The sequence below is a fragment of the Electrophorus electricus genome, chromosome 4 (assembly GCF_013358815.1).
Source record: "Electrophorus electricus isolate fEleEle1 chromosome 4, fEleEle1.pri, whole genome shotgun sequence".
In the NCBI taxonomy this organism is placed as follows: domain Eukaryota; kingdom Metazoa; phylum Chordata; class Actinopteri; order Gymnotiformes; family Gymnotidae; genus Electrophorus; species Electrophorus electricus.
In genome coordinates, this window is record NC_049538.1 from 21,415,939 (window position 1) to 21,438,376 (window position 22,438).

Consider the following 22,438-nt stretch of genomic DNA (forward strand, 5'->3'; position numbering starts at 1 on the left):
AGGTTAACAAAGAAGAGGATGTGTTTGAATCACTGGGTACTCTCTTCTTCTTTTTATTTCAAGAAGGATATGGTAGTATCTGGCAGCAGCAGACCTAGAGAACAGGAGATATTAATGTCAGCTGCAGGATGGGACATAGAAATGGAGCATCTCTATTCTCTATAATAATAAAGTGGGATCTGTGTATTTTTGGACCAGAAAAGTGAGCCAGACTTTGCTTTAATATCCTACATAGTTTTAGCTGCACAGCTTGAGAAAGTGAGGGAAATGTGTTATGGGTGAGATGGCTTAACTGTCAGACTGAACAAGAAGATAGAAGTGCATATTTTAAGATGCAGAATGTTGAGGGGTCTGATTTACAACTAATGTGCCACAGGGCTCATCGTGCTACACCATATCTGACATAGCTGTTGCTATAGCTGTTCCTGAGAGTAACAAGAAGAAGCACATAACAGCACCTTGGTGAGCTTTGCTTTTACTGGACTAAAGATAGGTAGAAAATACTGCAGAAAAAAAAGTAACTAGACTTGTGCTTTCACTACGTATTAGTAGCACACAAACCAACTGGTCTTGAAAAGCCTGCTTCAGATGTACTAGAGGAAGAATCTTAAGTTTAACATGATTCATCATGTGTTATTTCTATTTCTGATTAAATTAAACATAAATAATTAATGTCGCTTCCAGACAGTCTGGATGCCTGCAGATATACATGTAAGCTACTGTTGTTCACCAATCTGTTTGTGTTGATACCTGCTGGCCAAATACATTTTTTTCCTGATTGTACAGTTAAATCCACAGTCGTTAACCCCTATTTCTATTCAAATATATAAAATAATAAGTATAGGTAATAGTTATATTTTATCACTCATCATACAGGAACTCAACCTACAATCACTGTTTAATAGTTGTGTGATGACTTCTCAAAAATGTAGCCAAGATGGCTATGAAGCAAATGTTGAAGACCTAGTCACTACTCTTCTCCACGTGGCTTCAGCTGAGTCCCGCCCTCATTGCTTCCTTCGGGCTGTCATTGACACGGGACACTGCTTCTTTTACTGACATTTCACCCCTCTCACAGCAGCTGGCTGGGCTGCAGACAGCCACCAGCAAGCCATGCAGGCGGGCCAGTGGGAGCAGAAACGTAAGCAGGTAAACAAAAGGCCCTGTCTCTGCCTCGTGCAGTGTGGCCCAAGAGGAGAGGCAACATGAATACAGAGGCGTGAGGGATGAGGTCATGTTAATACTCTGAGGAAATGGTTCAGCTCATTGATGTGAAATGTTAGCAGTCAGGAGTCATTAGAGAGGTTGTAGCATCAGGCAACTGCAGTGCAGTTTAAAGGGGATGTGTCCAGAGATTGTATGTATAATGAAAAACAATGTAGTTTTTGAATCTGATTTTCATTATTATTTTTTTTAAATTCAGAAAACGAATGTGTTTCTTATTATTTTTTTACTTGGATTATTGTGTAGGCTTGGAGAGTTTGAAGTTGACGAGAGTATGCTTAATGACCGAGTAGCATCAGTGATGATCAGTGGAGGCATGAGAGGAAAATTAGTGTTGAATTAATGTAAAATAGCTATATTTAATTTCAATGGGTTTTAATAAGGTAAAAAAAAGTGTATAGTGGTGTATACATATGCCACCCTTTTTGCCTCTATGGTTTTTGCAATTATTATATTTTCAGAGAGATTCCCACGTTTGGAAATAAAATGAAACGCTGAGAATTCAGAGGCCCGATGACTTTGGCCAATAGGTTCTGATTAGTAAAGTTGTATAATATGTTTGCTACCTTCTGGTTTGCTGCTAATCATGGAAATGAATGTGAAATATACTTAAGAAGCACTGGTTTTGGAATTCAGAATGTCTGATGACTCACTGGGCTTTTGTTGTAGTCAAGGGATTCCTATGAAATACCACATGGTGGAATTTGCACGTAAGCATGATGCCTCTCAGTGATGTGAATAGGAATGACCTTGTCCCTGAAAGGCAGCGCTTCAGCACGATCACCCTCAGCCACATTTCCAACATGACCCTTCAGGATAGCTTTAAATAGACCTGACCTTTGGACTCCACACACCCAATAGATGTTTTAAGGCAATCTGTTTTCTGATTCCCTTTATAACATGTCAGCTGTCTGGGTCCAGCAGTATAGAGACAAATGTTCTTTCAGGAGCACTGAGAGTTGTGTGCTGCAGAGAGAAATGTGTTTTTGTACATGTTTCTGTTGTATTCAATGACTATTTGTATATATTGTATACGTAGCACTATGGGTGGCAACGTGTGGTTATTGCAGTTCAAACAGGCTTAGAGAACCACTCATGCAACTTGTCTGTCTACACACCATGGTCATGCAATGCCTCTATCCTTACCATTCCTCATGCTGTGTGCTGAGGTTTAAGTGCAAGTTTGGCATATATACTGTATGTTGTCCAGTGCTTATAGTGCAGCAAGTGTTTATGGAACTGTGAACTGTCATGAGGACGCTATCTGGCTTCACTAACTGAGCCATAAAAAAGCATGTGGATGTCCAAAATGCACTGCATATATTTGCAATAAGTCCAGTGTTTTCAAGGACTCCACTGCATTCAGCAGTGTACTGTGCCTTCATTTGGCTCATGCAATCACTTTTTACAAGCAAAGTGTTTTAGGAGTCCTAATAATTAAATAATTGAACAAAATCTCACGTTAAAAGCACACTGTATTTCTACAATTAATTACAGTGTGTGAAACTTTAAATTTCATTTAGCGTAATACAAGCGCCTGTGTTGCATTTTAGTAAAATATTTACATTAGTAGTACACTAACCCAAGGTACTGCATACTGTAAGAAAACTGCAGTGATACAGCAAACCATATAATACCGTACAGATGTACTGTTAAACCATGCGCCCAAAGTGTTTTTCTGAAGCAGCAAAGAATCTTTGTTTCTACTGGTCAATTACATCTGCTTTTCGATGCCCTTATCTTTCCATTATGTTTTTCTAAATTGAGCGGAATTAACATGTCAACCAGGTCAGTGCCTCAAATTTAAACTTAAACGCAACAAGGAGTAATGTGTTTAACATCTAGATTACTCTGATAATTCATATTACAGACGGTTACATCTTAATTCTACTTAAATATAAATATTTTTAAACAGCTTTCCATGGGGTACTGACTGATACCCATCAAGATGTTCCAGCCATCATATATAAATACCGTAAGGGAAAACAATTAGGCTAACGTTCGCTATCGTAGCGACTAACTAGTTAGATTGTTAGCTAGCCTCGGATGCCTCGTAAAACCCCTTACACTCTGGATTGGCTTGAAAAATAAATGGAACATTGTGATAAATCCAACAAAATGAAAAAACAAAATTAAAAGCATTGTAATTTAAAACATTTATATATTTAAATATAAGCAGCAGTTATTTTGATTACCGAAAGTGAATATGATTAATTAAAGCCTCTATTAAAAAGCTCAGACCATTCATGTTAATGACTGTTAATAACACTAAGTACTACAACTGATCAGAGTAAGACGGGAGGGGGTCCTGCATCTGTGCCATTCATCACTCAGACGCCTGTGATGGACCAGTGATCTTCTCCAGGTCTGCTTGTTTACATGCTGTCTCCATGGTGACGGCACAATTCTGCAGGTTATTTTGCTGTTGAATTTGGCAGGGCCTGGTTGTGTTTTGTCACTCATCATTCTGTCTTGCTCATTTACTTTAGGCAGTCACCAGGTGGCTCCTCCAGGGCATCACATTAACTATAAACACAGACCAGTTGACCATGCTGTGGAAATGTGTTTGGATTAATTTTCCTTACTCTAATTTGTATGAGTGACAGCACAGTATTGGAATCAGAGTCTCTAGCATGTAAAATTCAGTCATTGGTTCAGCTTTTATCCACCATATCCACTGGTAAGCCACCATAAAGCTGGTAACATGACATTTTACAGCACTAAAAGAATATTTTTCCTGATGTTCCAGTGCCAGTTCTCACAGTGGATGCCCTATATTAACTACCTTTTCTTCAGCCATTAAACTAAAGGAAAATGTCTTTTCGGCTGTCAACAAATACAGAAATGTACGTGTGCGCACACACACACACACACACACACACACACACACACACACACACACACACACACACACACACATGAGCGAGAGAGATGGGGGATTATTCTATCAAATATATTTTGATCTGTCTGTACTATTGATGCTGATATATGAAACAGGTTACCTAGTTTTCTGCTAGGGAACTAGCTATGTTTTTATTGATTTGTCATTAATCAGTTGAGAAAGAAAATGTGTAACAGAAAATGTGTAACTGGGAAATGCTTCTAAATATGTAAAGACTTAAGTAAGTTTACAAAAAACAGATACTCAGTTATTCATGTGTGTATGTGTTTGGGAAAAAGAGAGAGAGAGAGAGAGAGAGAGAGAGAGAGAGAGAGAGAGAGAGAGAGAGAGAGAGAGAGACAGAGAGACAGAGACAGAATGGGCAACCAACCACCCTGCTAATATTGCTCCTATGTACTCTCCGTTTTTCTCTTGCCCCCAGCCATAACCAGAGGAAAACAACATTCACACACCCAGTGACGGAGCAGCTTTCTCCTGAGAGTGCTGGTTTCCGACTGCTGGAGCAGTAAGTGCCTCTCCCAGCCTGCACACCTTTAATGTTTGTCCTTTTCTTTGTTTGGCTCATGTTTATATGTTGTGGGGGTGCAGCCTACTCATGTTTTCCTCTTTTGACTTCTGAATCTGTCGCTGATCTGCGGTGGTCTCAGATGTGAAATGCTGAGCTAAAGCATTATATTGCTGCCTTATGCAGTTCCCAGGAAATGGGCATTATTATAATGTCTAAAGTGACATTAGCATTTTTGTAATGACTGTACTCTCTGTCCTGACATTTCACATGCTTTGATGTGCATAATCTTGCATATAGGTAAGAATTACAAAAAAAAGGCAAGTTTAGGTAAATAAAACAAATTTGACCAAGTTTGTTGCATAAATCTTTGCATAGTGTTTGGAAATTTTGAAGAGGTTCGCAGTACCTTTCTAATTGGTACACCTTTAGTGTCTCTGTGGACAAGCAGCCATAAAACCAAACCTATTTATTTACAGCAACTTATATTAAGACAGCTTGTAAAGTTGACCCTGAAATTATCACTTTGCTTCCTCCCAAATTTACTATTATTTGGCTTGCTTTGAGTAGTAATGTATTTGGCGTTAATTACTATGAGGTCACAGAGCCTGTTTCTGGTTTGATTTCTCAGAGCTGTTGACAGAGTTAGAGCTGGAAGAATATAGGTTGTTCAAGTATCCTGTTTCATAAGTGGCAGTCAGTGTGTTAGACTTGGTGACTCCAAGTCTATATCTGAATTATCAGTCTGTGTCTTCTGAAACTGAGAGTAGCCCAGAGTGAATCAGTGTCGTGCAGCTGGAAAAAGCAGGCCATCCTGGCCCCGTTCCTCCACTCCCCTGAGCCATGGCCTCTAAACCCGCCCACTCTCCACTTTAGGCACATACTGGCAAAAAAATGACCTCAAACTCTCTCTGTGTCTCATTTGTTCTGATGTCACATTTAAAGAAGGTGGATATAAAGAGAATAACATTACCTTTACTCCAACGTAATGTCACTGTCTTTTGAGCATGTGCTCTGCTCTAAATACTAAGCTCCAGAGAGACTTCGCTTGATTTAATGCTGCAGTCGGTAGGGCGTGGAAACCACAGTACTCCTTCACGTGTCTGCCTGTCCCGTGTGAGATTCAGAAAGACAAGTCTGGTCCTCAGCCCCCTATGAGTGATAATCCCAACACACTAGTATTCCTTTTAATGCAGGATGTGATGTCACTTCTGAAAAGCATAAAAAACATGGAAACAACATGCTGTCACATGAGGTCTGTATGATTTGAGGTCTGTATGATAACAGGTTTGTTGTTAGTGTTGTTTTAATGGCAGGCATAGGTTACTAATTGCAGATGACACTAATTCACTGCTCAGACAAGCACCAGTTTACAGTCATGGGTATCACAACTAGGACATTGTTACTTCATTGAATCCAATGAAAACAGGATGAACAAACAAAATTCCCCTCTGCTTCTCTCATTTCACACCTTCCCAGATATCACTTATCACTTTTTTGCCATAGTAGTGGAATCACTGGGCTGACACAGACATGCTCTTTCTAAAAATGGCTCAAATTAAAGCTAATATTACTGTGGCGAAGCCTCTCTCTCTCTCTCTCTCTCTCTCTCTCTCTCTCTCTCTCTCTCTGTGGGTGTGTGTGGGTGTGTGTGTGTGTGGCTGAGATCTAGACGGTTCTGATGGATGTGGCTCATTAAGAGCTCTGTGGGTGTATTCAGCTATACGAGGGCCACAGCTAATGTGCGAGCAAGGCTCCCGGTGTAGCAGCCATGAAAAGGGCTCGACGTGTGACTCAGCCCATAGCTGTACGAACAGCAGAGCTGGGAGCTCTTTGTGCTGAGGTGGTCAGGTGAAATAGCTAAAAACCTGACATTCTCCCTCTGCTGCACTACTATTTTGTACTGTTGTATCTGTAGAATGCCTAATTTGTTGCCTCATACCACTTTGCTAGACACATCTAATGGCGTGACAGGCAGCATAGAGCAGGCAGGGTAACAATGGCTGCTGTATGGAGATCAGCTCAGCAGGTAAAATAACAGGAAAATATATGGGTTACACCTTGGTCCTCTATTGCTTTATATTCATAATTCATTTTACTGCAGTGCGCCCCCTTCCTACAACAGGCTATTATTCAGTTTCCTTAGATGAAGCTATTTACTTAAAGTGATGTAGGTTTATACCCAATAATTTGCATCAGACTACAGACAGATCGTTTGAGCCCTTGCAAAAAAATAAATTATATATATATATATATATACTTTTTCTACATTATACAAAATAAAAATAATTTTATTTTTAAATGCCCATAGGAATGAGGTAAGTCTAAATATAGCATATTTAGCATTCATATTTGGTATTTTAATGTAATTTTAATGTAAAGGTTGTTAAAAATCAAAAACTAAAATAACTACACAAAAAGGGGAAATGGCTAATATATTATTTATCACTGAAGGGCTCATTTGTTAGTCACAATGTGTTTTACCCCAAGCAGCTTTAGTGTAGCATCTTAATGGGTAATTTTTCTTTTTTCAGAAAAATAGGATGGGATGCCCACTTTTTGGTTTAGCAGCACCCTTTTCTTTTGTGGACCAAAAATCCATAGTCCATCTTTGGTACTCATGGAAAAAAAGTCCAAATTTACACATGAATGATACCAAACAGAGCCATGGTTCTGGAATCACCCCATTTGTGAAAGGGAAGTGCCTCCAGTGCACATCCATCATGTTCTTTTTACTGAGAAGCAACCCCAAATCTGTGATAAGATAAGACTTGCAGCCTTCTATAATGTGTGGTGCACAAAAACAGTATTTGGGTCTCTTCAATTACACTGGGAAATTGTCCCAATCCAACTGTCACCAGAGCTCATTATAGCTGAGAATTGCCATGACTAGTGTTGAGAAGCTCTGTGGTGCACCTTAACAAGTAGAGGAGTCCATTACCACTGGAGACTAATGGCAGGGCTAACAACATTGGCTTTCCAGATGTAATTTTGTCAATCTATTTGTATTAGCAAAGCCAACAGAAATGCATCATCTAGCTTTGGTTTAACGGCTGTTAAACTGATTTAAAAAAAACAAGATCTTTTGTTTGCCCAACAATCACCAATGACTCCACCATTTATAGCAGTGGGGGAGAGCTTTGACATACCCAACGTCAGCATCTAAAAGCAGTTAACTATTTATACAGAAGTTGACCTTCACTGTCAATGAGCAAAATTGATTTTTTTTATTCTTTTAATCAAAAGCTGCTGTATCTGGACAGCTCCTTTCTTTTATGAGCTGGAGCTAAGGTTGACATTTCCTTTCACAGTAAATAACAAATAAGAACAATATATTCATTTTAAGGACATTTTCATTTTTCCATGTGCAGTACATCCTCTCTGTGTACTGGAAGTCAACGAATGATTCAACATTTCAGTGTGTTCATTATCAGAAGAGATAAAAAAACAGTTATCTTTTAATGTAGTCTTGTGCTCTAAGTTAAATGTGAAGATCAGCTTGAATTTGATGTAACTAGTATCTGTAAAGACTCATAGAATGAACATATCCATAAACATTAAAATAAACACACTTCTGGCCTGGTGACTGGTTTGCTTGTAATGGGCCCTTCACTAAGTCTGTGTTGACTTAGTTCTCATGAGTGATGACCTAGTTTGGCAGGAGGGCACAACCCATGAGTACCCTGTGACAGAGCGGTCAGTTTGTCATTTTAAAGAAAACCAGCCTGAGCACCCTGGTCTGAGTCATACCAGACAAATATTAAAACAAATGTGTACCTTCAACACATAACAGACTGTTGGAACTGCAGGGAATTGCACCTGTTAGCAAATCTTACAGAGGTATTTTTGAAGAGAGCTTTTGAGATTAAAAATTTGTAGCATCCACACTCTAAATTGCACAGGCCATATTATGGATGCAGGTGCCAGTGTCAATGATAGCAACTGTCATAGGTAGAGATGTCAATCAAACTCTAGAGTATACATCAAATGTTTGGGTGCTTATTGCTTCTAGCTACATAGTATGTATTAATCTGTAGAGAGCAATGAGGAACACAGGTTGTAAGTGTGTTGTTTGATGTTATTGCTTAATTTGAAAAATCGCAATATGAGAGAACTCTGAAGTTTGAAGAACACTTTCTCAGCGAAAAAAATCTTGAATTATTACCACCCTGCATTTAGTACTTTGTGGCACCCTTGTTTGCCAACATAACTGCTACTAGAGGATGAGGTGGAAGGACAAACACAAAGGGATATGAAACCAGTCCTCCACAAAACATCTCTCCATCGTGTTTGGTTCTTGCCTATGTACTGTCCTCTTCAGATCACCATGCAGGTTTTCAAATGGCTTTACCTCAGGGGACTAGGATGGCCATTTTGGTTGGACTTGGAGGAATACTTCATGGTCATGGTCCAGCAGAAGTGAGCCAGGGTTAATCTTCTGTCTGAGAGACAGATTTTAATCTAAAGTGTCTTATTTGCTCGAGTCCATGATGTCATATGCCCAAGTGATGGAAGACAAATGGTCCCACAACATCAAAAAACCTCCACCATACTTCACACTGGGGATTTAAATAATTTTTTCCTATATTATGATCTCAAGAATTGAAAGAATTCAACTATGCTAATGATGGAAGGAGCACATTCAGAACTGCATTTGTGTTTGACTTCTCTATTCTCTGGCTGTTCTCTGGATCAGCAGTACTGAAGTGTCAGTGTCATGTTCAGTTGCTGAAACCCATCCAAATCATTGAATTCAGGTGTTCCAATCACTTCCATGGCCACAGGTGTATAAAACCAAGCACCTAGGCATGCAGACTGTTTCTACAAACATTTGTGAAAGAATGGGTTGCTCTCAGGAGCTCAGTGAATTCCAGCATGGTATCGTGATAGGATGGCACCTGTGCAACAAGTCCAGTCGTGAAATTTCCTCGCTACTAAATATTCCACTGTCAACTGTCAGTGGTGTTATAACAAAGTGGAAGTGATTGGGAACCACAGCAACTCAGCCACAAAGTGGTAGGCCATGTAAAATGACAGAGCAGGGTGAGCGGATGCTGAGGCGCATAGTGTGCAGAGGTCGCCAACTTTCTGCAGAGTCAATCGCTACAGACCTCCAAACTTCATGTGGCCTTCAAATTAGCTTAAGAACAGTGTGTAGACAACTTCATGGAATGGGTTTCCATGGCTGAACAGCTGCATCCAAGCCTTACATCACCAAGCGCAATGCAAAGCGTCGGATGCAGTGGTGTAAAGCATGCCACCACTGGACTCTAGAGCAGTGGAAGCTGTAGTGATGAATCATGCTTCTTCGTCTGGCAATCCGATGGATGAGTCTGGGTTTGGCAGTTGCCAGAACGGTACTTGTCTGACTGCATTTAAGTGTAAAGTTTGGTGGAGGGGGGATTATGGTGTGGGGTTGTTTTTCAGGAGTTGGGCTCAGCCCTTTAGTTCCAGTGAAAGGAACTGTTAATGCTTCAGCATACCAAGGGATTTTAGACAATTTCCCGCTCCCAAGTTTGTGGGAACATTTTGGGGATGGCCCCTTCCTGTTCCAACATGACTGCGCACCAGTGCACAAAGCAAGGTCCATAAAGATATGGATGAGCAGGTTTAGTTTGGAAGAACTTGACCTCAACCCGATTGAATACCTTTGGGATGAATCAGAGCAGAGACTACGAGCTGGGCCTTCTCGTCCAACATCAGTGTCTGACCTCACAAATGCGCTTCTAGAAGAATGGTCAAAATTCCCATAAACGCACTCCTAAACCTTGTGGAATCCCTTCCCAGAAGAGTTGAAGCTGTTATAGCTGCAAAGGGTGGGCCGACATCATATTAAATCCTATTGATTAAGATTGGGATGTCACTCAAGTTTATATGCATGTGAAGGCAGATGAGCAAATACTTTTAGCAATGTAGTGTACATACCTGCTACCTACACTATAGTGTATACACACTGTGTCTGCTTTTTTCACTGCACCATACATATATCTGCTATCTCCAGTAGACCATACCCAATGATTGTAGCACACTTATACTCCCCATATTCACTGAGGTGATATGACACCTGTGCAGGACTTCTGTTCTTTCCCATATGCAAGTTACACGTTCCTGCTCAAACTTGGTATGAATTTTATAGTAAGACCCATATCTCATTCCAACACATCCTGATACAAGACGGGTGTGCTTGGTTTTGTTTACATGGTCTCAGTGAAGTAGATAGATAGATGGATAGAGAGAGAGAGAGAAAGAAAGGAATAGGGTATTCAAGGAGAGTCTGTCTGCCCTTTTGCTTCTTACAGCACAACAGCAGCCTCACCTCAGAAGGCACCTCAACACAGACCCGTTAAACATACACAAAAAATGCTCTCTGAAGTAAAGAAAAGCCTCTAACCCCACCCTCTTCATGATCACTCCTCCCCCCACCCAGGCCAAGTGGACGCATGCCCAAACCGCAGACAACTGTCTGCCCTTCCAGCACTGTCAGCGAAGCCTCTACCACAGTCAACAGCTCCACTGTGGACATCACACCTGCCTCTAAGGTGAGGATGCTTTACTCTGATGTTAATCAGCTCTGCTAGTGCCACAATTTTGTTTCACTTATTTAACTGTAAATACATTAAACACATTATAAGAACAAATGTGGCTGCCATTACATTTCTGGTCCCTTGGAAATGACATAAAATAAATGTTCCAAGTGTTGTACTTTAACAGGCACAATTCTATCCTTCTTTTCTGATGATGAATAACATGAAAATCCTGTTGCTTGCAGATCAGCAGAAGATGGCAAGTTTTCCAAGTGCTCCTCTCACCTCCTAGCATTGTTCTGTAACCTGAACATGGTTGATAGGAGGCATTTCCTATTATTATGGAGTGTTCGTTTTTAATGATTTGGAGAAAGACCTTGTGAGCATACATTTCTTTCTTCTCACCCATGGGTAGGTGGGAGGGTGATGAATGACTAGAACAGCTATGGGTGGTTGAGCAAACACCTGTGTGTTGAAAGCTCACCACATCGCTCTCACATGGCCTGTTTAATTACAAGTGGTTGATTAGCATGGTGAAGGAGTCAGAGAGGAGGAACTTGAAAAATGCTATGGTATTTAATATCCAAGGTCCTTGGTTCCTCAGATTGAAACTTGACAGAAATAAATGAGTCAGGCTTAGGAGGTGTGTAGGGATTTATGTGTTACACAGTGTGTGGTGATCTCCATGACTGAGATTTCAGAGGCAGTTTTTTTTAGATTGCCCAGGCTGATTGCAGTCTCTGAGTAACATCAACAGGAAATATTGGTTTATTGTGTTTAATGGATGACACCCCCCAGTAAGTAGAATACCACTGATTCTTTGAAATGCATTCAGCAAGCACTTTCTATAACTGTTCGTTGTTCTGCAACAGAAGCTAATAAGGAAGTATGACATTGTCTTACATGTAGAAACACTGGAATAGCTATTCTCTGCCCCTAATCTTTCCCATCTATTCTCTTTACATCCACCTTGCCAAATAGCATCTTCCAGACAACTACATGTATGGGGCATTGATATATGAGAGTACATATAATCAGTATGTTCAGGTGGTATCAAACTGAAGCTATGTCATAGGTATCACTGCATAAAACCACCACTACACAGTAAAAAACACCCTTTGAGGATTTTAACCAGAAGGAGATGCTATAGCTCTGAACCCATCTAATGTTCCTTTTTAAAACAAAATGAAGGCTTGAAAAGCTCTGGACCATTCTGACAGGTCGGATCATTTATTCTGGCAATATTCTGGTCATTTATGTTTGAGTGCTTGCTGGTGGTGATGTTTTAAATGTGCCTAATTTTTGGGCACCCTTTTTGCTTGAAAGCACATTTCCTATTTTGACAGAGATCAGAGCCTTTACTGCCATATCATCTGAAGGATGATTTTTGCAAATCCACCAGTGCAGGCAGCATGTCATGCAGATTTTGTTGAAACATCCTGTTAGTAACTAACTGGTCATTCTTTCTTTTACCCAGATATGACAAAAACAAAGATAATTTGTTGTGTAATATCTCCACTGATTAGCTGGAAAGAGGCTTCCTGTGTACAAAGCTCTGCAAATTGAAACGAAAGAGTTAGCTTTGACAGCCGCTCCGGGCAAAAGATCCACCATGTGTGTTTAGTTGCAATTTTGCTAATTCATCTGTTTACTCCCCTGACATCAAGGAGCAGAAAGTTCACAGACTTTGTCAGCATTTCTGGAGCAGTGTGGTTTGACATGAACTGCCAGATGAAGGCTAATTCTAAAACGTCCAACATTTCTAATGCTCTATGAGAATGGATGTAAAACACCCATTATCCACACTTAATGTCCCCATCATAATAAACTTTATCATCATTAATTTATGTCAGATGTGTCTTAAAAATATTTAACAAGTCAGGGAGTGCATAAACAGGTGCATAAACCATTGCTTTCCTTATTTCCTCGTATTTCACTTTTGGAATATGTTAATGATGCTAAGTGGAGAGTTTTCATATGACTTCTCATGTGCTCAGAAGTCCATTGCTAATCTGCTATGGGTAACCTAGTAAAAAAGTATATTCAGTAGAGTCTGAATCCTTACTTTGCATATTGCAATAATACCACTGAAATGGGATTGATTTTCTTTTATAGAAGTCATGAAAAGGATCTGCAAAACTCTTTCTATTAATGTAATGGATTTATAATTATAGTGTCTGCACTGCTCGCAGTGATTCACCTCTTTATCTCCTAAAATCAATTTATTCCATGGCTGGCACACTGAAAATGTACGAATATTCAGATTTCTCTCACACAGTGATCATGCGTAATTGATGTGATATGAGGACCTCTTGATTAAAGTTTTTTTTATCATAGTCATTATCATCTCATGGCATACACTCTCTGGCATATATTACTCATCCAAGGGAACATGGCTAAGTGACAGCTGTTTACTCTTACCTTTAACAAGACAGAAGGGAATGCACACCTTCAGTCATAGATTGTCTTATAAAGAAAAACAGAAAGTTAATGAGAATTAAAACTCCTGAGGGATTTCATCAAGAAGTGGGTGTGACTGCATGTGCAAGTAGGCCAACTCAAGCCTAAGCCTGCCACTCTCAGAGCTGTCTGCTTTCTGAGCTTCCATTGTAGTGGGCTTATACCAGTAGGTGTCTCCCACTTATGTTTTGACTAGCATGAATGAATGGAGCAGACTGCCCATGCTCAGAGCTCAGGACAGCGATGGCACATGGGCATGATGTAAGAGTTGTATTACTGGTTTGGCATACGGTAGTAGTGCGAAGAACAGCGGCTTGGCTGTGCAAGCAGTGAAGATCTGTACTAAACTACACAAGCCTGATACACATATACTGATGACTGATAAATGTGCGTTCTGGTCTCCATCTCTCTGTGTGTGTGTGCGTGCGCATGTGTGCGTGTGCGTGCGTGTGCGTGCGTGTGCGTGCGTGTGTGTGCGTGTGTGTGTGTGTGTGTGTGTGTGTGACAGAGTTCCAGATATAGTGGGAGGGTGCATAGCTTTGGAAAGCGGGACAATGCCATAAAGAGGAATCCAAATGTAGAGGTTGTGGTGCGTGGATGGCTCTTCAAGCAGGTGAGGATCTCCACATGTTCTTCCTCTTGTACACTGTGCATTGTACATTCACCACCTGCAACAAGAGTAAAATACCAGTGCAGACCTTCCAAAAAATACAGTTTCACATGTGTGGGTGTGAAATGTGGAAATTAATAGTTTTTATGGAAGCTTAGTGATGAATAGTTTCAGATTTAGAGCAGTAGTCATTTCAAATGTAGTGGGTTAGTTAAAATGCTGTGAGATCTAGAGATCTAGAGGGTGAACCATTTAACATCATTTGGGTTAATCATTTAGGTGATCCTTTTGCCCACAGTATTTGACATTAGATTTTCCACTACACTGATCAACTGCTCACACTGGTCAATGGTGAGGGGAAGTGGTAGTGTAAAATCACTACAGATATCATGGAAGGATCAATATTGTGAAGGATAAGTGGTTGTCTAAGAAAATGTTGTTTTGCTGTTTTGGTATTTTGGTGTACTGTTGCGTCCCGTCATTTTGACTTTACATGTCCTGGCTGATGCCTCTCCAGGAGAGTTCTAAGTTGTCATCATTTGTCAGTTGTCATCTCACAAACAGAGATAGTAGGGACTCTGGTATCATCCTTGTGTTTTTGTCAGGTTTACAGAATAGTCATTTCTTATCCTTAAATTCTTTTTTTTTTTCCATGAAAGTAAGCAGATTTAATCTATATGATGTATGACTTTAGTATATTGGCAGTAATTGATTTTATATATATATATATAATTTTTGAGCCCAGAAACAGTTGCTGGGTCCAGAATTCATGGTAATCTACACACCTACTGTACACACTAACAAAAAAATACACATATATCACATATACACATATGGCCCTTTAACTAAACTGACAGTAAATGTAGTGCCTGTACTAGTAGCAAGATGAGATTAGCCATGCCTCAGAGAGAGCTTGAACAGTCATACTTCTCTCCTGCTTAACTGAGTATTTGAATAGAATGCCTGTGTTTGTGTGTGTGTGTGTGTGTGTGTGTGTGTGTGTGTGTGTGTGTGTGTGTGTGTGTGTGTGTGTGTGTGTGTGTGTGATTTGGCTTCCAGGACAGCTCAGGCATGAGGCTCTGGAGGCGGAAGTGGTTCGTGCTGGCTGACTACTGCCTTTTTTACTACAAAGGTGAGTCATTTTAATCCCAGCATCATTCAGTAGGACACCTCTATTCTCAATTTTGTTGGCCAATTATCTCTATTGTTAGCACAAACCTCTACCTGGTAAAACCTCTATAGTGCTCCAGTGTTTCTGTTCTGCTGCTTTGTGTTCTGCTGTATTACCTGCTACTTACATGGTCTTATCTCCTTTGTGAGGCTTTTGTCAGCCAGGATGATATATTTATACAGTATTTCCCTCATGACTTCTCAGTTTCCTTTTCAGGTGTTCATTATAGTTCAGATTAAAATTCTCATTTGAACCTCACTTGATAACAAATTGCTGATTCCTCAGTTATCACTGAACATGTACATGTGTGTATGCACACATGTTCATCACTACAGTGCATAATCTATCCTCATTTGCCAGCCAGTCTTCTCTGCCAGGACCAGGCAGCTCCTTTAGATTAAAGTGTCGGGTACATGTGGGAGTAAATCTCCTTCAAATGACCTTGAATGCCTTGAAGACTTTTTTAACCCATGCATCCTAATCCATCTGTCCTTATCACTTATCACCGCACTACCACTACTCACTACCCCTACTGACCTCTGTCTCAGACACACAACCATACACTCATTCTCTGTCTCTCTCTTTCTCACACACATAGGCATACAGGAAGGTACTGACATACTGACAGCTACATCTTCTGCAACTAAGTAGTTAGTGGCTGCAGAAGAAGAGACACAGCGAGACATGGAGGGGAGGAGAGAGGGAGGGAGGGGGATAGAGAGGGCTTGTGGAGGGGGCCTGCTGTGTTTTCATTGCAGAGTGGCTGCAGCTGAACTCCCAGCTTCCTGTTTTCTACAGACAGCCGAGAGGAGAACGTCCTGGGGAGCATCCCTCTGCCCAGCTACACCATCTCTCCTGTGGGACCTGAGGACCACATCAGCCGCAAATATGCCTTCAGGGTAAGGTGTTAGCATGCACCTCAATGGTGGCCACTGGTGGGACAGTAATTATTTACCATGGTGTTAATAAGCATGCTTTTAAGTAGTGTTGGTTCCTGCCATTCTTTATTATTGAGTCCTAAGAGTTCGGCTGCTCTGGTTATGTCTTTGGAACTGCAGCAGGGTAAATCACACTGCCAGTATAAGCATTTGCACACTCATTGCTTGACATTGCTCCATCAATGACTACTTAGCCCTGCTTCTCATTGGATAGTGTCTGCTTCTTGTCTCCAAATGGTTTGCCTTTTGTGCTTCAGTGTGGATTTGCTGGTAATATTGTGTTTGCTTGGGGGCTCTACTGTGGGAATGTTTCTATGGCTTGCTCGCTAGTACGTGACTGAGGGTCTGCTTTTTTTGTTTTGTTTTTATGGACATGGATATACTATGGGCTGATCTGTCAGCAGACTGTAAGTGTAGCATTACCACTGTCCATGTGGTGTACTACCATACACTGTCCATGTATACGTGTATGTACTGTATATATGTTATCCAAATAGTTTCATCTGCCAGCAGCAGTGCAGTTTCTCGTGCTTTTCCTAGCAAGTCAGTGTGGTGTTGCACAGAGGCTATAGGAAGCAGGAAACACCCTACAATGGAAAGCTTGTTCTGTTCTCCTCTCTGCCCCTGTTTTCTATTGAGCTCTTCTCTCACTCCTCACTCCTCAGCCTTAGCTAAATCACAGGGAGTCCATTGAAAAGGGTATTTAAGGTCCTCACATTTGAGGCTATCCCCAATACATCTTGTCTAAGAGTCAGTAACAGGTCAGCTCCTTCATGTTTGTTTATTTCTTGCCTCAGATTTGTCTCACATTTGTTTGCCTTGATTCACTGTCTACTTATGTTAACCCACGGTGTAACCAGCAATTCTGCAGACACTGTAGTGAACATTAAAAGCCTTCATGATTCCACAAACACTTTCACTGCGCAGTGAGATGTTTGCCATAGGCTTAGAGTGTAGGGGAAATGTGTGTAGGCAAATCCCGCTGGATATTTAGTAGTGGACTGGATTGGATGGTCAAATGTGGGACTCTAATCTCTCCTAATCCCTTATCAAAGAGATATCTGATTGTGGTCCATTTTGCTTGATCTCGCAAAACCTGTTTGACATGCTGTGGGCAGAAAATATGGAGTTAGTTACAGATTACAGAAATTCAACAAAGACTGCATTTTAGCGTTTGGAATTTCATAATCAGTTTTGTAAATAGATGTCGGTAACTTCAAAAAATGCGCATACTGTTCTTAATTCTGCAGTGTTAATGGTGCAAATATAGATTACATTGACACACTAACAACATTTCCATTAAAAATTACTAGTTGTGCTGCCAAAGCACACAATTGGGACTTCAGGATTTTAACAGGAATCTACCACTACTGTAATGATTTAAGAAAGTTAAAGTAGGTGGCCCTGGGTGTCTTAGGGATTGCTCTAGGGAGCTGAGGGCACTTGGCCCAAACTAAAAATAACCTGAAAGTTACCCAATAGCAAGCCATCTATTTCCAAGTAGACTTCTGTAAGTTGCGAAAGCAAATTGCCAAAACTATACACAGAAAATAAAAGTCTGAAAAACCTGAACTTGATGAAAAACTTAACTCCCAAATTTGCAAAATTTCAGTTAAAGACAAGTTACAGATAACTGATAAAACTGACTGTAGTCTTGCGAATCATAAAATTATGGTGTTCACATAGGATACCTCTTGGCAACATTATCTCCATAACAGAATGACATGAGTAGATGTCAGCATGAAAATGTTAGAAGTTTTCCTCCCCTGGCTTTTCCTGTCCTCTGTCTAAGGATGTGTTGTGTTGTGTTGTGTTGGTGTTCATATGTGTTTGGTTCGGATTGCTCGTGTGCTACAGCTCCTGCTGTCCCCCCCTCTCATCACTGTGACGCCGGTGCTTTGGTTCTTACATTACCCTCGCATTTTCCCAGGGTTTGTACTTATAGCCTGTGGGTGGAGCTTGAATGGGGAGGTGGTGACCAAATCAGTCGTGCTCTGTTTGCTGAACTGTGTCTTCCTTTTGTTCTGATTGGTGGGCTGCCTGCCTGTGACGTGAGAGTGACAGCCCGGAGAACTGCGGAGACTGGGCCTCGCTACAGTAACTCTAGGTACCCCCCTGCCATTGCTAGTGTGGCTCCTCTCCAGTGTAACTGACTTTCAGAGTGTACCAAACACACTGCATCAGTCTACACAGCTTGCCATTTTGCCCACTGAATTTATGTTGGAATATGTAAGTGCTTTTCTTTGTCCATTTGTCTTTGAAGCAGTTTTTCTGTACGGTACAACACTGCAAATTCAAACTGATTTGTTTTGTTTGTGGAGGATTAAGGGCTAATCTGATAGGCTAATGGCAACCAGAGAGGGGGAAACAAGTTAGACTATTGTAAGGTCTATTGTTAGACCTTTAAGTTGTCTCTCTCTGTGTCTCTCTCCACCACTTATAAACACTTACCACCTACTTTATTAGAATCACTTACCTTGTAGCTACACTGGCCACCATGTTAGGTAACCCTAATTTAAAGGTACTTTTATTCTACATGTACATAATATAGTATATCTGTTGTCATGCACAATCTGTCACCTACCCATTATCCCATTCATCACTGGTCATTTTCTGAGCACTGTAAAATGTCTGAACAGGTATTATTGGACCATTCTCAACACAGCATTGATCCAGCTATAGTTGTGGTGTGCTTGTGGGTGGTGAGCTAGTATTAGTGTTTCAGAATTACTGTTCTGGTTCTGTGTTCAGAAAATGACCATTGTGTGTATGGTGTTTTTAATAGTTTAAGGATATATTATAGCTAATGTAGTCTGTTAGATATCAGTGTTAACAATGAAGAAATGAGAGGTGTAAGTTATTGGTGCGTGTGGGCTGGTCCTTCTGTAGGGCCGATGTAAATGAGCTCTACTCTACTTTGTATACTTTGTATGGCTCTGGTTGCTCTTTTTTGCTTTCTTTGCTTTCATGTTTTTAGTGATATTCAGCAATTGAAAATGTTTTGGAGCAGTGTGGTGTATTTTTTATATTTTCCTTAGCATGTTCATTTGGTATCTATGCTCACCATCTGGTGAAAGACGGGCAGTCCTCAGACTGACTAATCTGCATTTAGATTATTCATGACCTCTTCTTCTCCAGGCGGCATCAGCCATTTGTGCCATTTGATTTGCTAGATTTGTCATCTTTGTCATCTTGTTTTCCAGCACTGGTTTATAGGTGTCAATGAGTGTGTTAACATGCATTTAATAATATGTAAATAATATGATTTCTCCAGTAATCTGATTATTCAAGTGGACATGTAAACAGCATACTCTGATTTCTTAGATCAAAGTTTGGCCCAGAAATTAAGATTAAGAATTCCAACAAAGAGAGCTGGATTTTAGCTCAGTAATCTGATTTCTCAATGTGTGTATACCCTTACTCTGATTTCTCAGTCTGCGCATTCTCACAAATGTAACCAGAGCTGTCCCAGAAGCAGCTAGCAGAATTATATGCAGCACCCATGAAATGGCTATTAAACACTTCTGGGGAGACAATGTACATAGAGTAGGAAGTTTGAAGTTTACGTCACATCATTCTGTAAGATTACTGGTTGGTTACAAAGAAGAATCCGATTATTGCTCATGTAAACCCGGAGTAACTCATGTAAACCCGGAGTTTTCCCATAATATGATTACTCAAGTGTATGTAAATGTGTTGATCTAAAATCTGATTTTCTGCAGTAATCGGATTATTAAGTACATGTAAATGCACTCGGTTGTCCATTCCACTGTTGCCCTATTGGCTGGCACTTGTGTCGTCCAGTTGTCCCAAGGCAGCAGTGGCGCTGATTGTCTGTGCTAACTGGTGGCTGTGCTCTCTATTCACAGGCCAGTCATACAGGGATGCGCTCCTACATTTACAAACAGAGCTCTGTGATTGGCTCGCAGGCAGAACATAGTGGCATGAGGACATACTATTTCAGTGCAGACACACAGGACGACATGAACAGCTGGGTGAGGGCCATGAATCAGGCTGCACTTATGCAGAACTTCACAATGAAAAGGTTAGTACCCACACACACACACACACACACACACACACACACACACACACACACACACACACACACACACACACACACACACTTAAATACTTTATTTGGATTAACGTATAAAATACAATGCTCATAACATAATCCAAATACGTGTTCAAAGTAATTAGGCAATTCAGACTTGTGCCCTCAGTAAGTCATATCTTAAGGATACAAATAACAATGTCTTCTGCAGATACTCAAGCTGCCTTTAATAGATGTTGGCCTCACTTTTTCCTAATCCACAACACACACATTGCACTTCCCTACAGAAGCTATTCTCACTAATCACTGGGGCTCTCTACTATGTCAGCATGTGGCACAGTTGGTATAGCATGGTTTTAACACCAAAGTCATAGGTTCAATTCCCATACTGAAACTGATAAATATGTACGCTGCTCTAGATAATAGTATTTCCTAATGCTGAACATGTTATGTATTGCTTTTCAACGGCAGGAAAATGAAGCATGTATTTGGGGCGGAATTGTATTTGGGGCAGAATTATTCCTGTTCATTCTGCTTCCTATCTGTATTTGTATTCTACGCTCTGCTATGAGATATCTGGACAGAGGAGTGGTGGTGCTGTCCAACCCCAGTACTCATAGTGAGAAGCGTCTGATGGTTGCAGTGAAAGATTTATCAGTTATGAACATTTTTGAATTATGAACTTGATAAACTTAAAATTTTGTCTTTTTTTCTAATTCTTGGTTCTGAGACACCTGGTCCTGCATTTTGTGCCCCTAATTCATAAACCAGCAACACTTAATATCCCTTAATTTTTGTGGTGAAAATATGTATTCTTCATTAAGTGTGTTGTACAAGTATGATATGTACTTAGTTTCTGAGAGAATGCTTTCGTTGATTTTCTTGTTTGTTCTTTTTTCTGTGAGAGGTCAAGTTGTCAAGGCTGTTGTGTACAAGGCTAGATATATCCCACCTCCCTCTGATTGATTTATTTATTTTTGCCACTCTTGCATCTCAGTATGCCACAGATGCTGCAGCCTTCAGCCGCACATATTCATTATTAATGCATCAAAATGCAAATGGTTGGAGATTCTCTCTCCTGCAGTTTTAGTCTGATGCCTGAGTGTGTGGGGCCACCTGAGGTGCTTGGTTTTAGTTATAGCAGTTTCCTTGCCTATGAGTCTAGGTGAGACTCTCATCTAGTTTTCATCTTCCATGTAGCCAAATGTAGATCTCTTTTTCCCTCATGTGACTAGCATGAGGCTTGATTTCCAATATCAATAAACATACAAAAAGATCCTTACATTTTTTGAAGAACTTAATGACCAGTCTCCAAGAAACACTGCATTTTAAGGCACAACAACCCAAGAATTGAACCCTAAAAGAGTCCTCAGTTAGCTGCTTCTGAGGCACAATAACCCTGTAACAGCTAGAATCTCCTTACCATCAGAGATACAAAGCAGAGACAGAGCCTATCTAAGTACAGGCTCAGTGACCACAGTGTAGCTGTAGAAAAGGGCAGACACAGACAGACCTGGCTGCCAAAAGAGGAAAGAATATGTGATCATTGCATGACAGGTGAGGCTGAGACATAGATGCAGTTTCTTTGAAAACATATGTGACAATTTCACATTAAAATTACAAAACATAATCCCATATTTCAGTAATATGACCCAACATGAAAATTACATTAAAAAATTGTGACTTCGAAGGGACTTCCCGACCCAACCTCTTGCGTCACACCTGGACGCAGAGCCTGTTTTGCCTAATTCCTGCTTTGCCTAATTACAAATGACAAATTCATGAGTCTTTTAAAAAGGTCCTTATTATTGTAATATAGTATGTTTCAAAGACTGACATTACAAAATAACTGCACCACTCCCATCAGTTCATTTCCTGCTCACATTTAAATTAATACTGCAAGGAAATCCATAATTGCATTTTTGCATAATTGCAAAGGTAGAGTTTTCAAAAAGTATAGCGTCACGCAATTAACGAATCTCTCCAGTGCAATGTCTGTATTCTCATACCATGAGCCCCTTAATCAATGAAGCCCTTTCTGTCTGTT

General features: G+C 40.4%; 1 protein-coding gene across 1 annotated transcript in view; it reads left to right on the top strand.

Moving 5' to 3' along the window:
- The window catches only part of plekha7a (pleckstrin homology domain containing, family A member 7a), a 74,180-nt gene that overhangs the window by 39,094 nt on the left and 12,648 nt on the right, over positions 1 to 22,438 (top strand). The window contains exons 4-9 of the mRNA XM_027008779.2: positions 4,548 to 4,631; positions 11,059 to 11,170; positions 14,124 to 14,228; positions 15,285 to 15,357; positions 16,195 to 16,295; positions 20,204 to 20,379. Of these exons, the coding sequence (XP_026864580.2) occupies positions 4,548 to 4,631; positions 11,059 to 11,170; positions 14,124 to 14,228; positions 15,285 to 15,357; positions 16,195 to 16,295; positions 20,204 to 20,379 (651 nt within the window). The remainder of the gene's footprint in view (positions 1 to 4,547; positions 4,632 to 11,058; positions 11,171 to 14,123; positions 14,229 to 15,284; positions 15,358 to 16,194; positions 16,296 to 20,203; positions 20,380 to 22,438) is intronic.